Source organism: Bufo gargarizans, chromosome 8 (genome assembly GCF_014858855.1).
Source record: "Bufo gargarizans isolate SCDJY-AF-19 chromosome 8, ASM1485885v1, whole genome shotgun sequence".
NCBI lineage: Eukaryota > Metazoa > Chordata > Amphibia > Anura > Bufonidae > Bufo > Bufo gargarizans.
The window spans coordinates 179,289,572-179,306,322 of NC_058087.1; the positions used below are offsets into that span (position 1 = coordinate 179,289,572).

Sequence of the window (16,751 nt, forward strand, 5' to 3'; positions counted from 1 at the left end):
GACAAATGCTAGTAATATCTCATAAAATAGTTATTAAAAGTCTTAAAGTTAGAGAAACTAAAATTTTGAAATTTTTTTTATAAATAAAAGGTAAAACATATCGACTCAAATTTACCACTAACAAGTATGATGCGCCCCGACAAAACAGAAAGGCTTGGATAAGTGAAAGCATTCCAAAGTCATTGCCATATGAAGTGACACGTCAGATTTACAAAAATAGGCTGTGTCAGGAAGGGGTTAAACATAGGCCTACGTGTGGATCGAGGACTGCAGACTGGAAATTGTCAAAGCAGATAGCCGATGCACTGCGGTCTTTGCAGCGACGAATGCGAGACTTTAATGCACTTGGCTCCTTGCTGTCCAGATTCATCCGGTCATCCTGCGTATACCTATGTACTGTATACTCGTGTACGCAGGCAGTAGACATGTCTGTGAGGGTCTGATGGGGACATCGTTCCAAAACAAGGAGTTGCATTACAAAAGATGTGAAGTGTTAGCACCCTCTGCTGGACACTGTAATAATAGCATTGGTCATGTATATGGCTTGGGCTATCACAATTTGTATTAGAGCGAGGGCTAGTGATGTCACCTAGGCAAAGCGAAGGCAGCCATTTTATAGAAAATCAAATGACTATTCAGTGGGTAACCAGGGATCGTTTTTTTTCTTGCTATATAGTAAATCTGCCACCTACAACACAAGAGGTTTGCTTTATCCGTTTCATATTTTTTTTCTCTAGAAGCACTGAAATCAGGGGAGAACGCAACAGGATTTTTTTTTGTGGACTGTGCATTATTAAAGGGGTATTCTGGTTGGTTAAAGTTGTCCCCTATCCCCAGGATAAGGGATAACTATTAGATCACCAGCTCTGTACCCCCTTGAAATGACCGGAGCGGCCGGTCGCATATGCGCTTGGTCACTCCATTAATCTCTGTGGGAATTCCGGAGACCGCAGAGCGCCGTACTCGGATATCTTCAGAACTCCCATAGAAATTAGTGGAACGGCTGATTCGATCATTTCAGAGGAGCTCCTGTTCTTGTAATTGGTGGGTGTTCCAGCGGTAGGACCCCCACTTACCTAATAGTTGGATAGGGAATAACTTTTACCAACCCAAATACCCCTTTAATAGGGTGGTTTTAGGGTGACCCGCACTCTCCACAAAGACAACATAAATTTAAAGGAACACAACCTTAAATACATGCTAAAAGTAAACACAAAATCCACTTGCCCTCATTACCGGTCTGCAGCATGATCCTGATTTAAAGAGGACCTTTCATGGATTTTTTTTTTTAGTTTAATTAAATACCTTTCCTTGCGGAGTACCCCACTGATGCTGCCACCCTGCCTGTTTTTTTTTTCTTTCAAAAATCGCTCCTCTGCCCACCTCCTGTTTTCCCGCCCAGTATGTTAATATTGAGCATTTGTACAGGGAGGAGGAGACCCCAGGGTTTCTCAATGGGCGTCTCCTTCTCCCTCGCTGTGCCGCGGCTCAAATCACAGCAGAGAGCGCCACAGCCAGGGAGATAAAACAGCTCACCTTCTCCCTGGCTGTGGCGCTCTCCGCTGTGATTGGATGGCGGCACAGCGAGGGAGAAGGAGACGCCCATTGAGAAACCCTGGGGTCTCCTCCTCCCTGTACAAATGCTCAGTTTTAACATAGTGGGTGGGAAAACAGCAGAGGGGCACAGCGGGCGCAGGAGCGATATTTGAAGAAAAAAAAACTGACAGGGTGGCAGCATCAGTGGAGTACCCCGCAAGGAAAGGTATTTAATTAAACTAAAATAAAATAAAAAAATCTATGAAAGGTCCTCTTTGAGGCCCATGCACATGGCCCGATGAAGAAGACGATTGTCAGTAAGGAATCATTCCTTCCCAGCACACGCATGCTCATCAGTGGAGGTGACCGCTGTATTTACATGCAACAATCTCCTCCACAGTGTGGAGAGGAGCGATCACTAATGCCATCACACGTCCCCATTGTTTGCCGGCACGAGGGTTTAGGCGGCACGATCTGCTGCAGGCAAACAATGTTTTAGGTGACTGCATGAAAGATCCAAGCATTTCACTTGTTCATTGGCGGCGCCTTTACACAGGCGGATTATCGCCAACATGCGCTCAAACGAAGAGAGAACGCGAGGTGATCTACTGATCTGCTCTGTCTTTGGCTGGGGGTGGCAGGACTTTTTTTCCCCCCTTATTCCTGACAAGACACAGCAGGGAGGCTCCTGCTCCAGCCACTTGTCTTACAGCTTGTCACATGACAGTGAGGAGGAGGAGGGAGACATGGACGACATTTCTTTATTTCTCAGTTTTAATTGCAAAATCAGTGAAATATAAGGTCAAGGAAGAGATACAGGACGGCAATGCTGCTTTGTTGACATTTATCATGAGAATTTCCCCAATGTACCAGATATGACTCAGAGTACAGGAAAATCCATCTCCTAAATAAGATTCCAACTCATTTCACAGTCCACTTTGGAAATAGTTTGCATTACTGATCTGGTTTTAGGTTTTGAAGGGTTAGGGCAGCTCTCTTTACATGAAGATCTGTAGAATGTTCCAATCTTACCATTGCTTTCCTTGCAGATGGCCTGCGGATTTCATATTACGCATTGCAACATGTGAATCTTGCAGTGAAAATCCAGAGAACGAAATCGGCATGCTGCCGATTTAAAACCCGCACCTCATGTCAGTTTCTCCACAGATATTTTGTATGTAGAGTGTGGACGAGATGTTAAAGTATCTTCGGCCTTACTGCTACAGGAATTTGCCATGGATCTTCAGAATGCAAATCCGTACTGAAAATTGGCATCATTCAGCTACGTGTGAATGTAGCCTTAGGACACTACCTGATGCCCACTGGCTCCTTTAACTGTAATGGGGACTGGCAGAGATCCGGCTGCAACCTGGCAAACATGCTGAGAATTGGCCAGTGGTATTTGCCAGTCTGATTTTTGGCATATTTGCCGAGTCGTGGCGAGATCTCCGCCAGTCCCCTTTATAGTTAATGTGGCCGGTGTCATCGGGTAGTGTCCGGCAGGCGGTTCCCTAGTGTCAGACTAGCTTTAGAGATAATAGGGGTCATCCTATGACAAAAACTGTCGTAAGAAAGTCAGCAGCACGCAGTTTGCGACTTTTTGAATGTGTGCCACAATATAGGCTCATGCGGCGATTCTGAACCACCCTCACCACTGGGGAGTGGCAGGGGCATGGTGTGGGCATTGGCCCCGACACATTCACTATCATTTACGCCTGGCTTAAATGATGATTGAAATCTACTCCGGCGAGGGGCTACGCTTCGTCATAAATTAAGTGACCCCTATTCGGTTCACACAGTAGAAAGTGCAGCCAGAAAATACTTGGAACTAGTGTTGGAATTTGCTGTGCACTTGAAGTGGTTATAATTGTGGGAAAAAAGTGGAATTGCAAATTTCTGTTTTCACAAGATACATAATGTCCCTATGACATCAACCTGTCCCAATATATGTGGGAGTTTTCTATTGTCACCTTTTATCCCAGTATGGTTTTTAGATCTATACTGCTCATAGCTTTGTATTTTTGCATACAGTCCACTAGGGGGCACATGGAAGTTTACTACATACTGTTTCTACATTGGCCCACATTGACGAATGTGAGTGGACCTCGACGTTAGGGCATCTGGGTGTAGAGAAATAATCTACACAGCTTGTTAGAAATTGGATGGCTTAATATACAACCTTTTCCACAAAAAAAGGGGACAGCTGAAGATGTGCCATGTCCAAATGTATGATTCAGCATGAGCCACTTTGATAAATTTGGTGCATTTTCACACTGTCTAGTCAAAGTTTACAATGTGTTAGGATTAGTAAATCTTCCCAGAGTGTTAAAAGGTCAAACCTAACTATAAATGGGCCAACAAACCTAATAAACTATTGGCTCGAAGGCTTAAATCCCAGCAACACATTAATCAAGTCCTGCGGATTCAAACTCAAGAAGGCCAAGTCACAAGTAACCCTAACCATATCTACTATACTTTTCATGATCTTTATCAAGCCCTGTATAAACATCGAAAGCCCCAAATGTCTACAATAACTGATGCCTCCCTAAACTCATGTCACAGTCCCTCAGGTCACTGATGTCAGGAAATCAAGATTGGCTAAGCGTGGAGGAATTTAACAGCCTCCTTGATTTCTCTTGATTCAGTGTTGATAGGGTTAATGGCCACTTCTCTTTTCTCAGCTGTTGCTCAGCGGTCATCACTTCTTCCCTTTATAGTCTCACCCCACCCTTCTGACTATGCGGTGGATAGCTTTATTTGGGTTTGGCTGAGCTGGTGTGAGATCCTCTCTCGTGTTCCTGTTCGTCCATCTCTACAGAAGTTAAGTGTCGCATTTGTTTGTATTTGTTATATTCCCTGTTGTTGTATCTGAGACAGAGACTTCCATTCGTCCATCTGGGGAGAAATGGGTTGTCTCTGGTCCTATACTTATTCCAGGGCCCTATAGGGAAATCAGGGCCTAGGTATCCTGCTTATGAATATTCCTACCTTCAAGGTCTATTCATATTGATAGGTAGTCGGGGCCCGTATTAGGGTTGTCTAGAAGGTGACCGGTTTCTTCCCTAGTTTCCAGGCCCAGTTACTGTTCCCCTTCCCTCCTGTGTTCAGTGTGGAGTCGTCGCCACCCCACTGATCGTGACAACTTAATGGGGAGGTATCGATTGAGGAAGTTGAGTTGACCCTTAAAAATCTGAAAATATGGAAGGCCCCTTGTCCAGATGGTCTGACTGCCCTCTATTTTAAAAAATTCTCTCAAAAATTCTCGCTTCACACATTAGAACATACTGTAACCATCTCCTCCAGGGTAATGCAATGCCTAATGAATTCCTTGCTGCCCTTATAACAGTTATCCCCAAATCTAATAGGAACCCTCTCTCTCCAGCTAATTATAGACCGATCTCTTTATTAAACCTTGACGATAAGATCTTCACATCTATTCTAGCCCGCAGATTAAACCATTTACTTCCCCTTCTGATCAAGTTGGATTTATCCCTCAAAAGAGAAGCCCCAGATAATGTGCGCAACATTCTTAATGTAATCTCATGGTCACATCAACACCAACATCCCCTAAAATTACTTTCATTGGACCTGGAGAAAGCATGTATTCCCAAGAGAGACAATCAAAGGCTATCAGTTATGGGTCTCCATGGCCCCTTTGTCCAAGCCTTGCGACACTTTACTCACACCCCACAGCTTTTCTTAAATTACTCTCTACTTCCCCCTCTCCTGTCAATATTGGAAGGGGCACGAGGCAGGGATGTCCTCCTTTCCCAGCCCTCTTTGCCTTGGCAATCAAACCGTTAGCTACCCTTATACGCCAGGATCCTAATATCACGGGCATTACTGTTGGGGCCCAGGAACTAAAGATGAACTTATTTGCAGATGACCTGCTCCTTAAAAATCACCAACCCAGTTATTTCTCTCCCCAACCTTACTGCGCTCTACAAGAGTTCTCTAGGGCTTCTGGTTTGAAAATTAACCCTTCTAAATCTGAGGTCCTCCATTGTAACACCCCTTCCAGTGTTATCGCCCTGATGGAAAGGGAATTTGGTTTCCGAACCTGCCCTAGCAAGTTATCCTATCTAGGAATAAACATCACTTCACAACTGTCCAATATGTACAAAGTAAACTACACTCCCCTCTTCAGAGAGATTAGGTCTGACTTGGCTAAAAGGGACTCACCTTTATAATCTTGGCTAGGTAGAATTCATACCATTAAGATGGTGGTATTACCACGTCTGTTGTATCCATTTAGAACCTTACCCATCCCGGTTCCCTTAGCGGACCTACATCGGCTACATAGATATCTCTTCTTTCATCTGGGCTCATCGAGGACCGAGGCAGGTTTCCAATCCAGACCCGCTCCCCTTACTCCTCTATTCGCTAATCCGGCCTTTCCACCTGGGATGGACTTGAGTGGTTTTTCATGGTGGTCCGCCAACCGTCTGACAAGACTACATAACTTTCTTATTGCTGGTAAACTACCATCTGCAGATCGGTTACAATTCAGATTTTATCTTTTTGGCGGTACATTGTGGGGACCCTCATCCATTTCCTGCTCTCCTTTTGAACGTTTCATTTTACATTCTTTTAAAAGGATAGGACTGGTATCGCTCCTCTATTGTTGGTTAAATACTTCATCCAGTGTCAACAAGCTGCCCTATATGTCAAAGTGGGAGGAGGACATCCATTGCTCAATCTCTATTGCTAAAATGCATGCGTTTTGTGAAACGGTCACCAGGTGCCGTTGGCCGGTATCCCTGGTGGAGACTTCTCTTAAGGTCCTCCATAGGGCCTATTTAGTACCCGACAGTCTACGTCGTATCTATCCATTGGTTTCACCCCTTTGTTTTCGGGGCTGCAGTGCTATTGGATCAATGTACCATATATGGTGGGCATGCCCTGTAGCAAGCTCTTTTTGGTCAAGAGTATGCGCAATCTTATCAAATGTTCTGGGCACCACTTTTCATGAAGACCCCATCGGTTTGTCTCCTTGGAGATAAGCCTGTAAGCTTAAAATACATCCCATTTAAGTTAGCCCAATAGTTTTTGCTCACGGCACGTATACACATCGCGGCTGAATGGCGATCCAACGCCCTTGGTCTTGCTGAGGTTGTGCAACGGATGGATAGAATGGCCATATATGAAAAGATTACAGCTACTATGGGAGATACGGTCGAATCATACTTAAAACTCTGGAAGCCGTGGCTGGCCTCCTCCCACACTTCCCATAGGATACCCTACTTGTCAATGTAACTTTGGTGAGAGGTTATTGGCTTCTTCTACAGTCTATTTCGGGATGCATGAGACATTCTATGCCCGTAACACCTGCCCTCTACTTTTATCTGAGAAATCCAATGCTTTGCACTCAAAGGGATACCATGTTTTTGTTACTTGATGTACAGTACAGACCAAAAGTTTGGACACACCTTCTCATTCAAAGAGTTTTCTTTATTTTCATGAATATGAAAATTGTAGATTCACACTGAAGGCATCAAAACTATGAATTAACACATGTGGAATTATATACATAACAACAAAAAAGTGTGAAACAACTGAATACAGACGTGGACAAAATTGTTGGTACCCTTTGGTCAATGAAAGAAAAAGTCACAATGGTCACAGAAATAACTTTAATCTGACAAAAGTAATAATAAATTAAAATTCTATAAATGTTAACCAATGAAAGTCAGACATTGTTTTTCAACCATGCTTCAACAGAATTATGTAAAAAAATAAACTCATGAAACAGGCATGGACAAAAATGATGGTACCCCTAACTTAATATTTTGTTGCGCAACCTTTTGAGGCAATCACTGCAATCAAACGCTTCCTGTAACTGTCAATGAGACATCTGCACCTCTCAGCAGGTATTTTGGCCCACTCCTCATGAGCAAACTGCTCCAGTTGTGTCCGGTTTGAAGGGTGCCTTTTCCAGACTGCATGTTTCAGCTCCTTCCAAAGATGCTCAATAGGATTGAGGTCAGGGCTCATAGAAGGCCACTTTAGAATAGTCCAATTTTTTCCTCTTAGCCATTCTTGGGTGTTTTTAGCGGTGTGTTTTGGGTCATTGTCCTGTTGCAAGACCCATGACCTGCGACTGAGACCAAGCTTTCTGACACTGGCTAGTACATTTCTCTCTAGAATTCCTTGATAGTCTTGAGATTTCATTGTACCCTGCACAGATTCAAGACACCCTGTGCCAGACGCAGCAAAGCAGCCCCAGAACATAACAGAGCCTCCTCCATGTTTCACAGTAGGGACAGTGTTCTTTTCTTGATATGCTTCATTTTTTCGTCTGTGAACATACAGCTGATGTGCCTTGGCAAAAACTTCGATTTTTGTCTCATCTGTCCACAGGACATTCTCCCAGAAGCTTTGTGGCTTGTCAACATGTAGTTTGGCATATTCCAGTCTTGCTTTTTTATGATTCGTTTTCAACAATGGTGTCCTCCTTGGTCGTCTCCCATGTAGTCCACTTTGGCTCAAACAACGACGGATGGTGCGATCTGACACTGATGTTCCTTGAGCATGAAGTTCACCTTGAATCTCTTTAGAAGTCTTTCTAGGCTCTTTTGTTACCATTCGGATTATCCGTCTCTTAGATTTGTCATCAATTTTCCTCCTGCGGCCACGTCCAGGGAGGTTGGCTACAGTCCCATGGATCTTAAACTTATGAATAATATGTGCAACTGTACTCACAGGAACATCTAGTTGCTTGGAGATGGTCTTATAGCCTTTACCTTTAACATGCTTGTCTATAATTTTCTTTCTGATCTCTTGAGACAGCTCTTTCCTTTGCTTCCTCTGGTCCATGTCGAGTGTGGTACACACCATATCACCAAACAACACAGTGATTACCTGGAGCCATATATATAGGCCCAATGGCTGATTACAAGGTTGTAGACACCTGTGATGCTAATTAGTGGACACACCTTGAATTAACATGTCCCTTTGGTCACATTATGTTCTGTGTTTTCTAGGGGTACCATCATTTTTGTCCATGCCTGTTTCATGAGTTTATTTTTTTACATAATTCTGTTGAAGCATGGTTGAAAAACAATGTCTGACTTTCATTGGTTAACATTTATAGAATTTTAATTTATTATTACTTTTGTCAGATTAAAGTTATTTCTGTGACCATTGTGACTTTTTCTTTCATTGACCAAAGGGTACCAACAATTTTGTCCACGTCTGTATATGTCATATTCTAGGTTCTTCAAAGTAGCCACCTTTTGCTTTGATTACTGCTTTGCACACTCTTGGCATTCTCTTGATGAGCTTCAAGAGGTAGTCACCTGAAATGGTTTTCACTTCACAGGTGTGCCCTGTCAGGTTTAATAAGTGGGATTTCTTGCCTTATAAATGGGGTTGGGACCATCAGTTGTGTTGTGGAGAAGTCAGGTGGATACACAGCTGATAGTCCTACTGAATAGACTGTTAGAATTTGTATTATGGCAAGAAAAAAGCAACTAAGTAAAGAAAAATGAGTGGCCATCATTACTTTAAGAAATGATGGTCAATGAGTCTGAAAAATTGCGAAAAACTTTGAAAGTGTCCCCAAGTGCAGTCACAAAAACCATCAAGCGCTACAAAGAAACTGGCTCACATGCGGACCACCCCAGGAACGGAAGACCAAGAGTCACCTCTGCTGCGGAGGATAAGTTCATCCGAGTCACCAGCCTCAGAAATCGCAGGTTAACAGCAGCTCAGATTAGAGACCAGGTCAATGCCACACAGAGTTCTAGCAGCAGACACATCTCTAGAACAACTGGTAAGAGGAGACTGTGTGAATCAGGCCTTCATGGTAGAATATCTGCTAGGAAACCACTGCTAAAGGACAGGCAACAAGCAGAAGAGACTTGTTTGGGCTAAAGAACACAAGGAATGGACATTAGACCAGTGGAAATCTGTGCTTTTGTCTGATGAGTCCAAATTTGAAATTTTTGGTTCCAACCACCGTGTCTTTGTGCGACGCAGAAAAGGTGAACGGATGGACTCTACATGCCTGGTTCCCACCGTGAAGCATGGAGGAGGAGGTGTGATGGTGCGGGGGTGCTTTGCTGCTGACACTGTTGGGGATTTATTCAAAATTGAAGGCATACTGAACCAGCATGGCTACCACAGCATCTTGCAGTGGCATGCTATTCCATCCGGTTTGCGTTTAGTTGGACCATCATTTATTTTTCAACAGGCTAATGACCCCAAACACACCTCCAGGCTGTGTAAGGGCTATTTGACCATGAAGGAGAGTGATGGGGTGCTGCGCCAGATGACCTGGCCTCCACAGTCACCGGACCTGAACCCAATCGAGATGGTTTGGGGTGAGCTGGACCGCAGAGTGAAGGCAAAAGGGCCAACAAGTGCTAAGCATCTCTGGGAACTCCTTCAAGACTGTTGGAAGACCATTTCAGGTGACTACCTCTTGAAGCTCATCAAGAGAATGCCAAGAGTGTGCAAAGCAGTAATCAAAGCAAAAGATGGCTACTTTGAAGAACCTAGAATATGACATATTTTCAGTTGTTTCACACTTTTTTGTTATGTATATAATTCCACATGTGTTAATTCATAGTTTTGATGCCTTCAGTGTGAATCTACAATTTTCATAGTCATGAAAACTCTTTGAATGAGAAGGTGTGTCCAAACTTTTGGTCTGTACTGTATATGAATTTTTTTCTTTTACTTGTTTGTTTGAGGTTACATTCATTAAACTGTGTATCTATCATTAACCACCTCCTGCGTGAGGTGCATTTCTATGATAATGTTTTTGGTTTCGGTAACCTTGCCTTAAGAAAACCCAACTATTTGAAACTATAAAAGGTCAACCCTAACAACAATATACATATAATTAAAAACTGCTGTTCTGATCTATGCATTATGGGAGACCAGATAACTGCAGAGCCAAATTATTGGGTGGCAATTAGAAAGTTTCCTTTTGCTTTGTGTGTGTGTGTGTGTGTGTGTGTGTGTGTGTGTGTGTGTGTGTGTGTGTGTGTGTGTGTGTGTGTGTGTGTGTGTGTGTGTGTGTGTGTGTGTGTGGGGGGGGGGGGGGGGGGGGGGCGGAGTAGGAGCATAAAGTGGAGACCAGTAGACCAAGCTTTTTTTTTTTATCTCTTCCAAAATATTACACGGACAAAAATAAAAATAAAAAAAATCCTGTATCAAGAAGTTGTTGGAATGAAACTTTCTACAGGCGAAACACAAAAAATTTGAGAATCGTGCAAAAGTTCATTTATTTCAGTAATGCAACTTAAAAGGTGAAACTAATATATGAGACTCATTACAGGCAAAGCGAGATATTCCAAGCCTTTATTTGTTATGATTTGGATGATTATGGCTTACAGTTTATGAAACCCCAAAGTCTCAATCTCAGAAAATTAGAATATTACATGAAATCAATTAAAAAAAAGGATGCCAAATAGAAAAATGTAGGACCTCTAAAAAGTATAATCATGCACATGTACTCAGTACTTTTTCTTCCACACTTGTCCCTTCCACATAACTTTCTATTAATGTGCTTCGATACCGCAGTTTGGGAACATTTAACGTCTTTTGCAATTACCATATTTTTTGCCCCATTAATGTGTCTTATGGGCAGAATAGAATTATCCTACTGCATTCTGAATAGAGAAAAATTCAGGATGCATCAGGATGTCTTCAGTTCAGTCACTTCCTTTGGACGGAGGAAATACCGCGTCCAAAATTCCTGATCAGTTGCCGGATCCGGCATTAAATTTACTTTGAAATGCATTAAAAATACCGCAATGCTGGATCTGTCCTTCCAGTCTGCGCATGCGCAGAGCGGTAAAAATTTGAAAAAAAAATATATATAATGGATCCGTTTCTCCGGATGACATGCGGAGAGATGGATCCGTTCTTGCAATGCATTTGTAAGACGGATCCGGATCAGTCTACAAATGCTGTCAGTTTGCATGCAGATTGCCAGATCTGGCAGGCAGTTCCAGCGACGGACCTGCTTGCCGGATCACTCTGCCGCAAGTGTGAAAGTAGACTTACTGAAAAAAATGAACTTTTGCACGATATTCAAATTTTTCGAGTTTCACTTGTATATGCGGATGTAATGAGTTATGGAAGGGATTACAATATTAGAGCAAATGGAGGTTTATTGGGTGAAACTGGACAATTGAAAGGAGGCCCCTAGACCCTGTTGGGCCGTCTCTAGCCTAGATACAGCCTCTCGCCTGGATACAGGATGGGATACGGCCTTCAGCCTGGATACAGGATGGGATAACGGCTGGATATGGTGGCATACAGGTTCCTGTGGCACATTTGCCCACAGATGTTACAGCTGGGCCTGTAGATCCTGCCCACTTGTAGTTTGCTGAAGCTGGCGTCCCAGCTGGTCCCATAAATGCTGGATTTGGTGTTAAATCTGGTGACTGGGCAGCCAAGGAAGTGTAATCTGGAGGAGACATTCCTGGGAAACCCTTGCTGTGTGTGGACGAGCATTATCTTGCTGAAAAATACCAGTTGTCAGCCCAGCCATGAGAGGAACACATGTGGAGGCAGGACGTCCTGCACATATCGCTGAGCTGTTAGTGTCCCTCGTATCACTACTATGGTTGACCAGCTGTCTTATGTAATGGCTTCCCAGATCATCACATCAGCAGTGTGTCGCTCCACATCAGAAGCTGTATTGAAGCGCTAACCACAAGGCCTCCATACTCACATCCCAAACAGAACCTGGATTGGTCACTAAAGAGGATACGGTTCCAGTCTATCAGTCCAGGTTCACTACACATCTGCTGGCTGTCAATGGCAGGATATGTAATGAGTGCCATGCTAAGTGCCCTGGGCAAAGACAGGGGTGTATAATGAAAGTGTACCTGTGTCTGGATGGTGGACAATAAAACTGTGGGAGCTGCTCGTGCTTGTCGGTAGATCAAACGATCCTCTCTACTGATGGTCTGTCAGGAGCCCGTTTGCCATGTGTGTGTCCTCACGTAACCACTACTCCCAACATCTCCTAACAGCTAGGTCAGAACAGCAGACAGGGCGTTAAATCAACCTCTGTTGTCCTATAATGCGCCTTCTCTCAAAGTCTGTCAACTGGGCAAAATGTTTTCAAGTGTGTCATAGAGGCATGTCTAAGTCAGCAATCCCTCATCAGGAGGTACACTACCCAAAAGTAGCCCCTGAAAGCATTTGTATATGGCAGCAGGGGAAGAACTTTTACACCCTCTTGTGGCAAGACCCAGTGTCTAATCAGACGACACCTGTAATCATTTACATACCTGTTGGTGGTATAACTGCATGCTGGGTTTTCTATCTGGGTCCAGTATTTTTCTGTCAATGAACACATATTCAACAGCTTTCAGGCTGCACCACTGAAGTGAATATACTGTAGAGCCCTTCTGGTCAGCCTACAATTCAGTGAAATCAGGAGGCTGACAACTCACAGATGAAAAATGCAGACGATTGGCATGGATAATGTTAAATTCATTGTCATTTATTCACAGAAGAAAAAAAAATTATTTTACACGGCTTTATCTGAGGTAGGGTCGCTCATTCTCTAGTTTACAAATCGTTTCAAACAAGGGGACATCACATTTCTTTACCTTCCCTGCATAGTGCCAGTTCTTATGAGGATTAAAAAAAGGAAAATGCACAAGATAGTAAAAAAAAATAATAATAATAATAATCAAACCAAAAGCTGTACAGCTGGTAAAAAGTGCAAAGAAAGCCATGGATAGCAGCGCCCGCAGGGTTAGATGTAAGGACTCGTCCCTTGGTCTGTACTGATGAGCTTGGTCTGTAGAGTAAAATCTAATTTACTGTTTCTTCCACATTCGTGATATGATCCCTGCATCGTGCAGCAGATTATTAAGATTTAGGAACAGTTTACATGCCTGATCCAGAGCAGTAGGTTTTCTTGCTACCTCTACTGTGCACTTCTCAGATCCCGCGTCTGCAGCTTAGAGGGTCACCTTGAAATAAAGACATTGCCCTAAATCTGTTACCAGCCTATCTCCACCTGCTACCTATGCCTAATGCACTATGCAGGAGATACTGATTAAATTTCCCTGTGTAGTAGGGGCCTCTGTCATTATAAAGTGTTTATGTGCAACCACAGGAAGATTACCCTGCAGTAAAACGGACGCCGCTAACAAGCCGATTAGAAGGAAATAGGCACTCATTTGTTTTTTTTGTTTTTTACTTTACAGTAGATGGTATTATAACGTATCCTTCAAGTGTAGTTTGCATAAAGTGTTGCTTTTACTCATTTTGTGTCCCATTTTGATTTTCTTTTCCATTTACATCCAAAGCCTCATTCAGAATTCTCAGGGTGTTGCTTGAGCTCCGATGACGGATAGACTCAAGCAGCCAGGTCACACGCAACTCAAAATCAGCACAAAGTATGTCGTTTGAGCAAACAAACTTTTTATGTATATAAAAAAATAAGAGAGTCTAGGTTAAAAAAAAAAAAAAAAAAAAGTGGGCAGACCATAGTGAATGTCCTTTAACACAATGACATGCCCACGTCTGCACGGATGGGGGGGAAAAAAAAAAATTCTCCCATAGTCTGCTTTGTTGATCGCTCTTAGAACAAATCAGGAAATGTATAAAAAAATAATAAAGTTGGAATCACTATTTACAGTACAGATTTGGGGAGAGGTCACGCTCCTTCCCACTCATGCCCAGGAGGGTAAAGTTACTAAAGTGCAGACTCAGGCTTTGGAATTGACCGCAGTCCTTGCTCCTAATTTGTAAAGAGTAGTAACATATTGTTTGGGCCATACGGGCAGAGTTCAGGAGACTGGCGCCTGTAGTCGTTTGCCATGTTAACCCACCAAGGCAGGCAAGTGGTATCTGGGGTTACCTAAAAAAAGAAGAAGAAAAAAGAAACAGAAGCAGGCAAGTGGTATCTGGACTAAACCTCAAGAACATCTGGGGCAGGCAAGTGGTATCTGGGGTGACCTTAAAAAAAAAAAAACACACTGGGGCCAATCCTGTCATCTAATGGCATCCCACGCTGCTGATCTTGCAGGGCAGATATTGAGGCTTAGGCTACATTGGCACAGCTCGCCCTAAGCTCACAGCACCCTCATTTTCATCTAATTCATGGCTAAATGCCTAGTAGATAAATAATAAAAAAAAAGAACCAAAGTATTTGCAATATGGTCACAAGACACAGATTTCTGTACAAATATTTCCTTTATAAAGCTCTGATGTAAAAGTCAAAGAATCAATATATTAGGTGTGGCACAGTTTTCAGTTATTTACACTGCAAGATAGCTTACAAATGAATACAGGAGACGGAGGGCAGGCGAGCTGTCACTACGAGGTCGCAGGAGGTTTGGCTTTAGTGTCCTCCTTTTCAGTCTCTTTGTCTTTACTTTTCTTGGATTTCTTTTTTTTGTGTTTGTGTTTCGGGCCCTTCTCAGTCTCTGACTCGTTACCTGTGTGCTTCTTATGCTTCTTGTGTTTTTTATGCTTCTTGTGTTTCTTTTTCTCCTTCTTCTTTTTCTTTTTGTCTGGGCTGCCTGTGGAGCTGACGCTGCTGCTGCCGGAGTCGCCAGGGCTTTGGCTGCCGGCTGGACTGTTTGGGCCAGTGGCAGGCAAGTTACTACCACCCATATCTGTAGCTTGTGTGTGTTCATCGTCCTTGTTTTTAGTTTCCTGAGGGTCGTCTTGTTTGACAGAGGCCTCACTATCACTTTCATTGTAATCAGGCACAAATGAAGCTTCATCAGTGTCTTTGGTCAAGTCTGTGGAGAGCCGTGTAGAACGGCTTTGAGGACCCTTTGTCTTGTCAGAGGCTTCCTTGTCCGTTTTTACTTCTGGTGAGGGACGTTTAGGGTGCGATGATCTTTTATCACTCGTGTCTTCTGAAGTTTTTGATTTAGATGGGGCTTTCTCTTTCCCTCTTTCACTGCTTCTGTCAGATGACACTTGATCAGTATTGCTTTGTCGCTTTGAGTCTGACGACTTTTGTTCAGCCCTTGGCCTGCGCTCTTGACCAGGACTGTGACTGCCACTCTTAGAGTCTCTCGGAACTTTCTTAGGTTCTCTAGAGTCGTCTCTGGGTTTTACTTTTTGGGAGTTGGACGATGAATCTTTGTTCCTGAGAGGAGATTCCTTTCGTCGCTCATCTCTTCTCCTGGAACCACTCTGATCCCGACTGTCATGATCTGACTTTTTATCACCGTCTGGCCTCTTTACCTTGTCATCGTGCTCAGACCTTCTCTCTCGCTCTCGGCTTTCATGTTCTTGTTTTCTATCCCGTTCTTTGCCGTCATGTTCTTGCCTCCTTTCCCGATCTTTACTGTCGTGTTCAGGCTTTCTGTCACGTGAATCGTGGTCTTGCCTCTTGTCATGATCATTCTTTTTGTCTCTCTCTCTGCTCTCATGTTCGGTCTTTCGGTCTCGGTCATGTTCCTTCTTATCCCTCTCTTTGTTCTCATGTTCTTGTTTTCTATCTCTGCTGTCTCCACGATCAGACTTCTTCTCGCTAGTGGGAGTAACGTCTTTGTTGGAACTGCCACGTCCTGATTCCTGTTTTTCAGATGACTTCTCTTTTGAGGACTGTTGGTTGCGGTCAGAACTGCTGTCATTTTGGGAACTTCCTTTTCTTTTATCGGAAGAGTCCTTGTCAATTGCAGGACTATTTTTATCTTTTGATCTGTTCTTGGTTTGGGAAACATTGGTTTCCTTGGTTGATCTGGCATCTTGTGGCGTTCCATCACTTCCCTGCTTCACTTCTTTCTCTGGTAAAATTACAGTAGATGCTGGTTTGGATACAACACTCATTGGTTTCCCAGGATTCGATGTTCCTTGCGAGTCCTTAGCATCGTCATCTTCAGACTCAAATTCATCCTTGTCCCATTTTGACGGTGGAACTTGAATCATTATGATGACATCTTCTGCTGGTTCCATACTATCATTGGTATACTCCTCTAAGGTCTTAATAACCGTTCTTTTGTTGTCTTGCTTTTCTTCTGCTTTCCGGAGAGGACTCCCACCTGTGGAGCTTGTGCTGTTAAAAAAAATGTAATAAATTAGTAAAAACGAAATAGAACTAGCACAGTGTGAAGACGTATACCCAAATGCAATAAATACAAATCATTAAATCGCCAACATATAGGTAGCAAGTTAGCACTTCTTAACAAGTCTAATTGGATCTGCCTGGGTTTCATTTGCAGAAATAAGGGGGAAATTTATCAAAACAGGTGTAAAAGAAAACTGGCTTAGTT

The 16,751-nt window shown here is 43.2% G+C and overlaps 1 protein-coding gene across 2 annotated transcripts in view; it reads right to left on the reverse strand.

Annotated features, from left to right (window-relative positions):
- Positions 1-12,985: 12,985 nt before the first annotated feature.
- RBBP6 (RB binding protein 6, ubiquitin ligase) overlaps positions 12,986-16,751 on the reverse strand; it is a 39,890-nt gene continuing 36,124 nt past the window's right edge. For both annotated transcript variants that reach the window (XM_044304129.1, XM_044304128.1), the window contains one exon: positions 12,986-16,534. In XM_044304129.1, the coding sequence (XP_044160064.1) occupies positions 14,836-16,534 (1,699 nt within the window). In that variant the 3' untranslated portion in view covers positions 12,986-14,835. The remainder of the gene's footprint in view (positions 16,535-16,751) is intronic.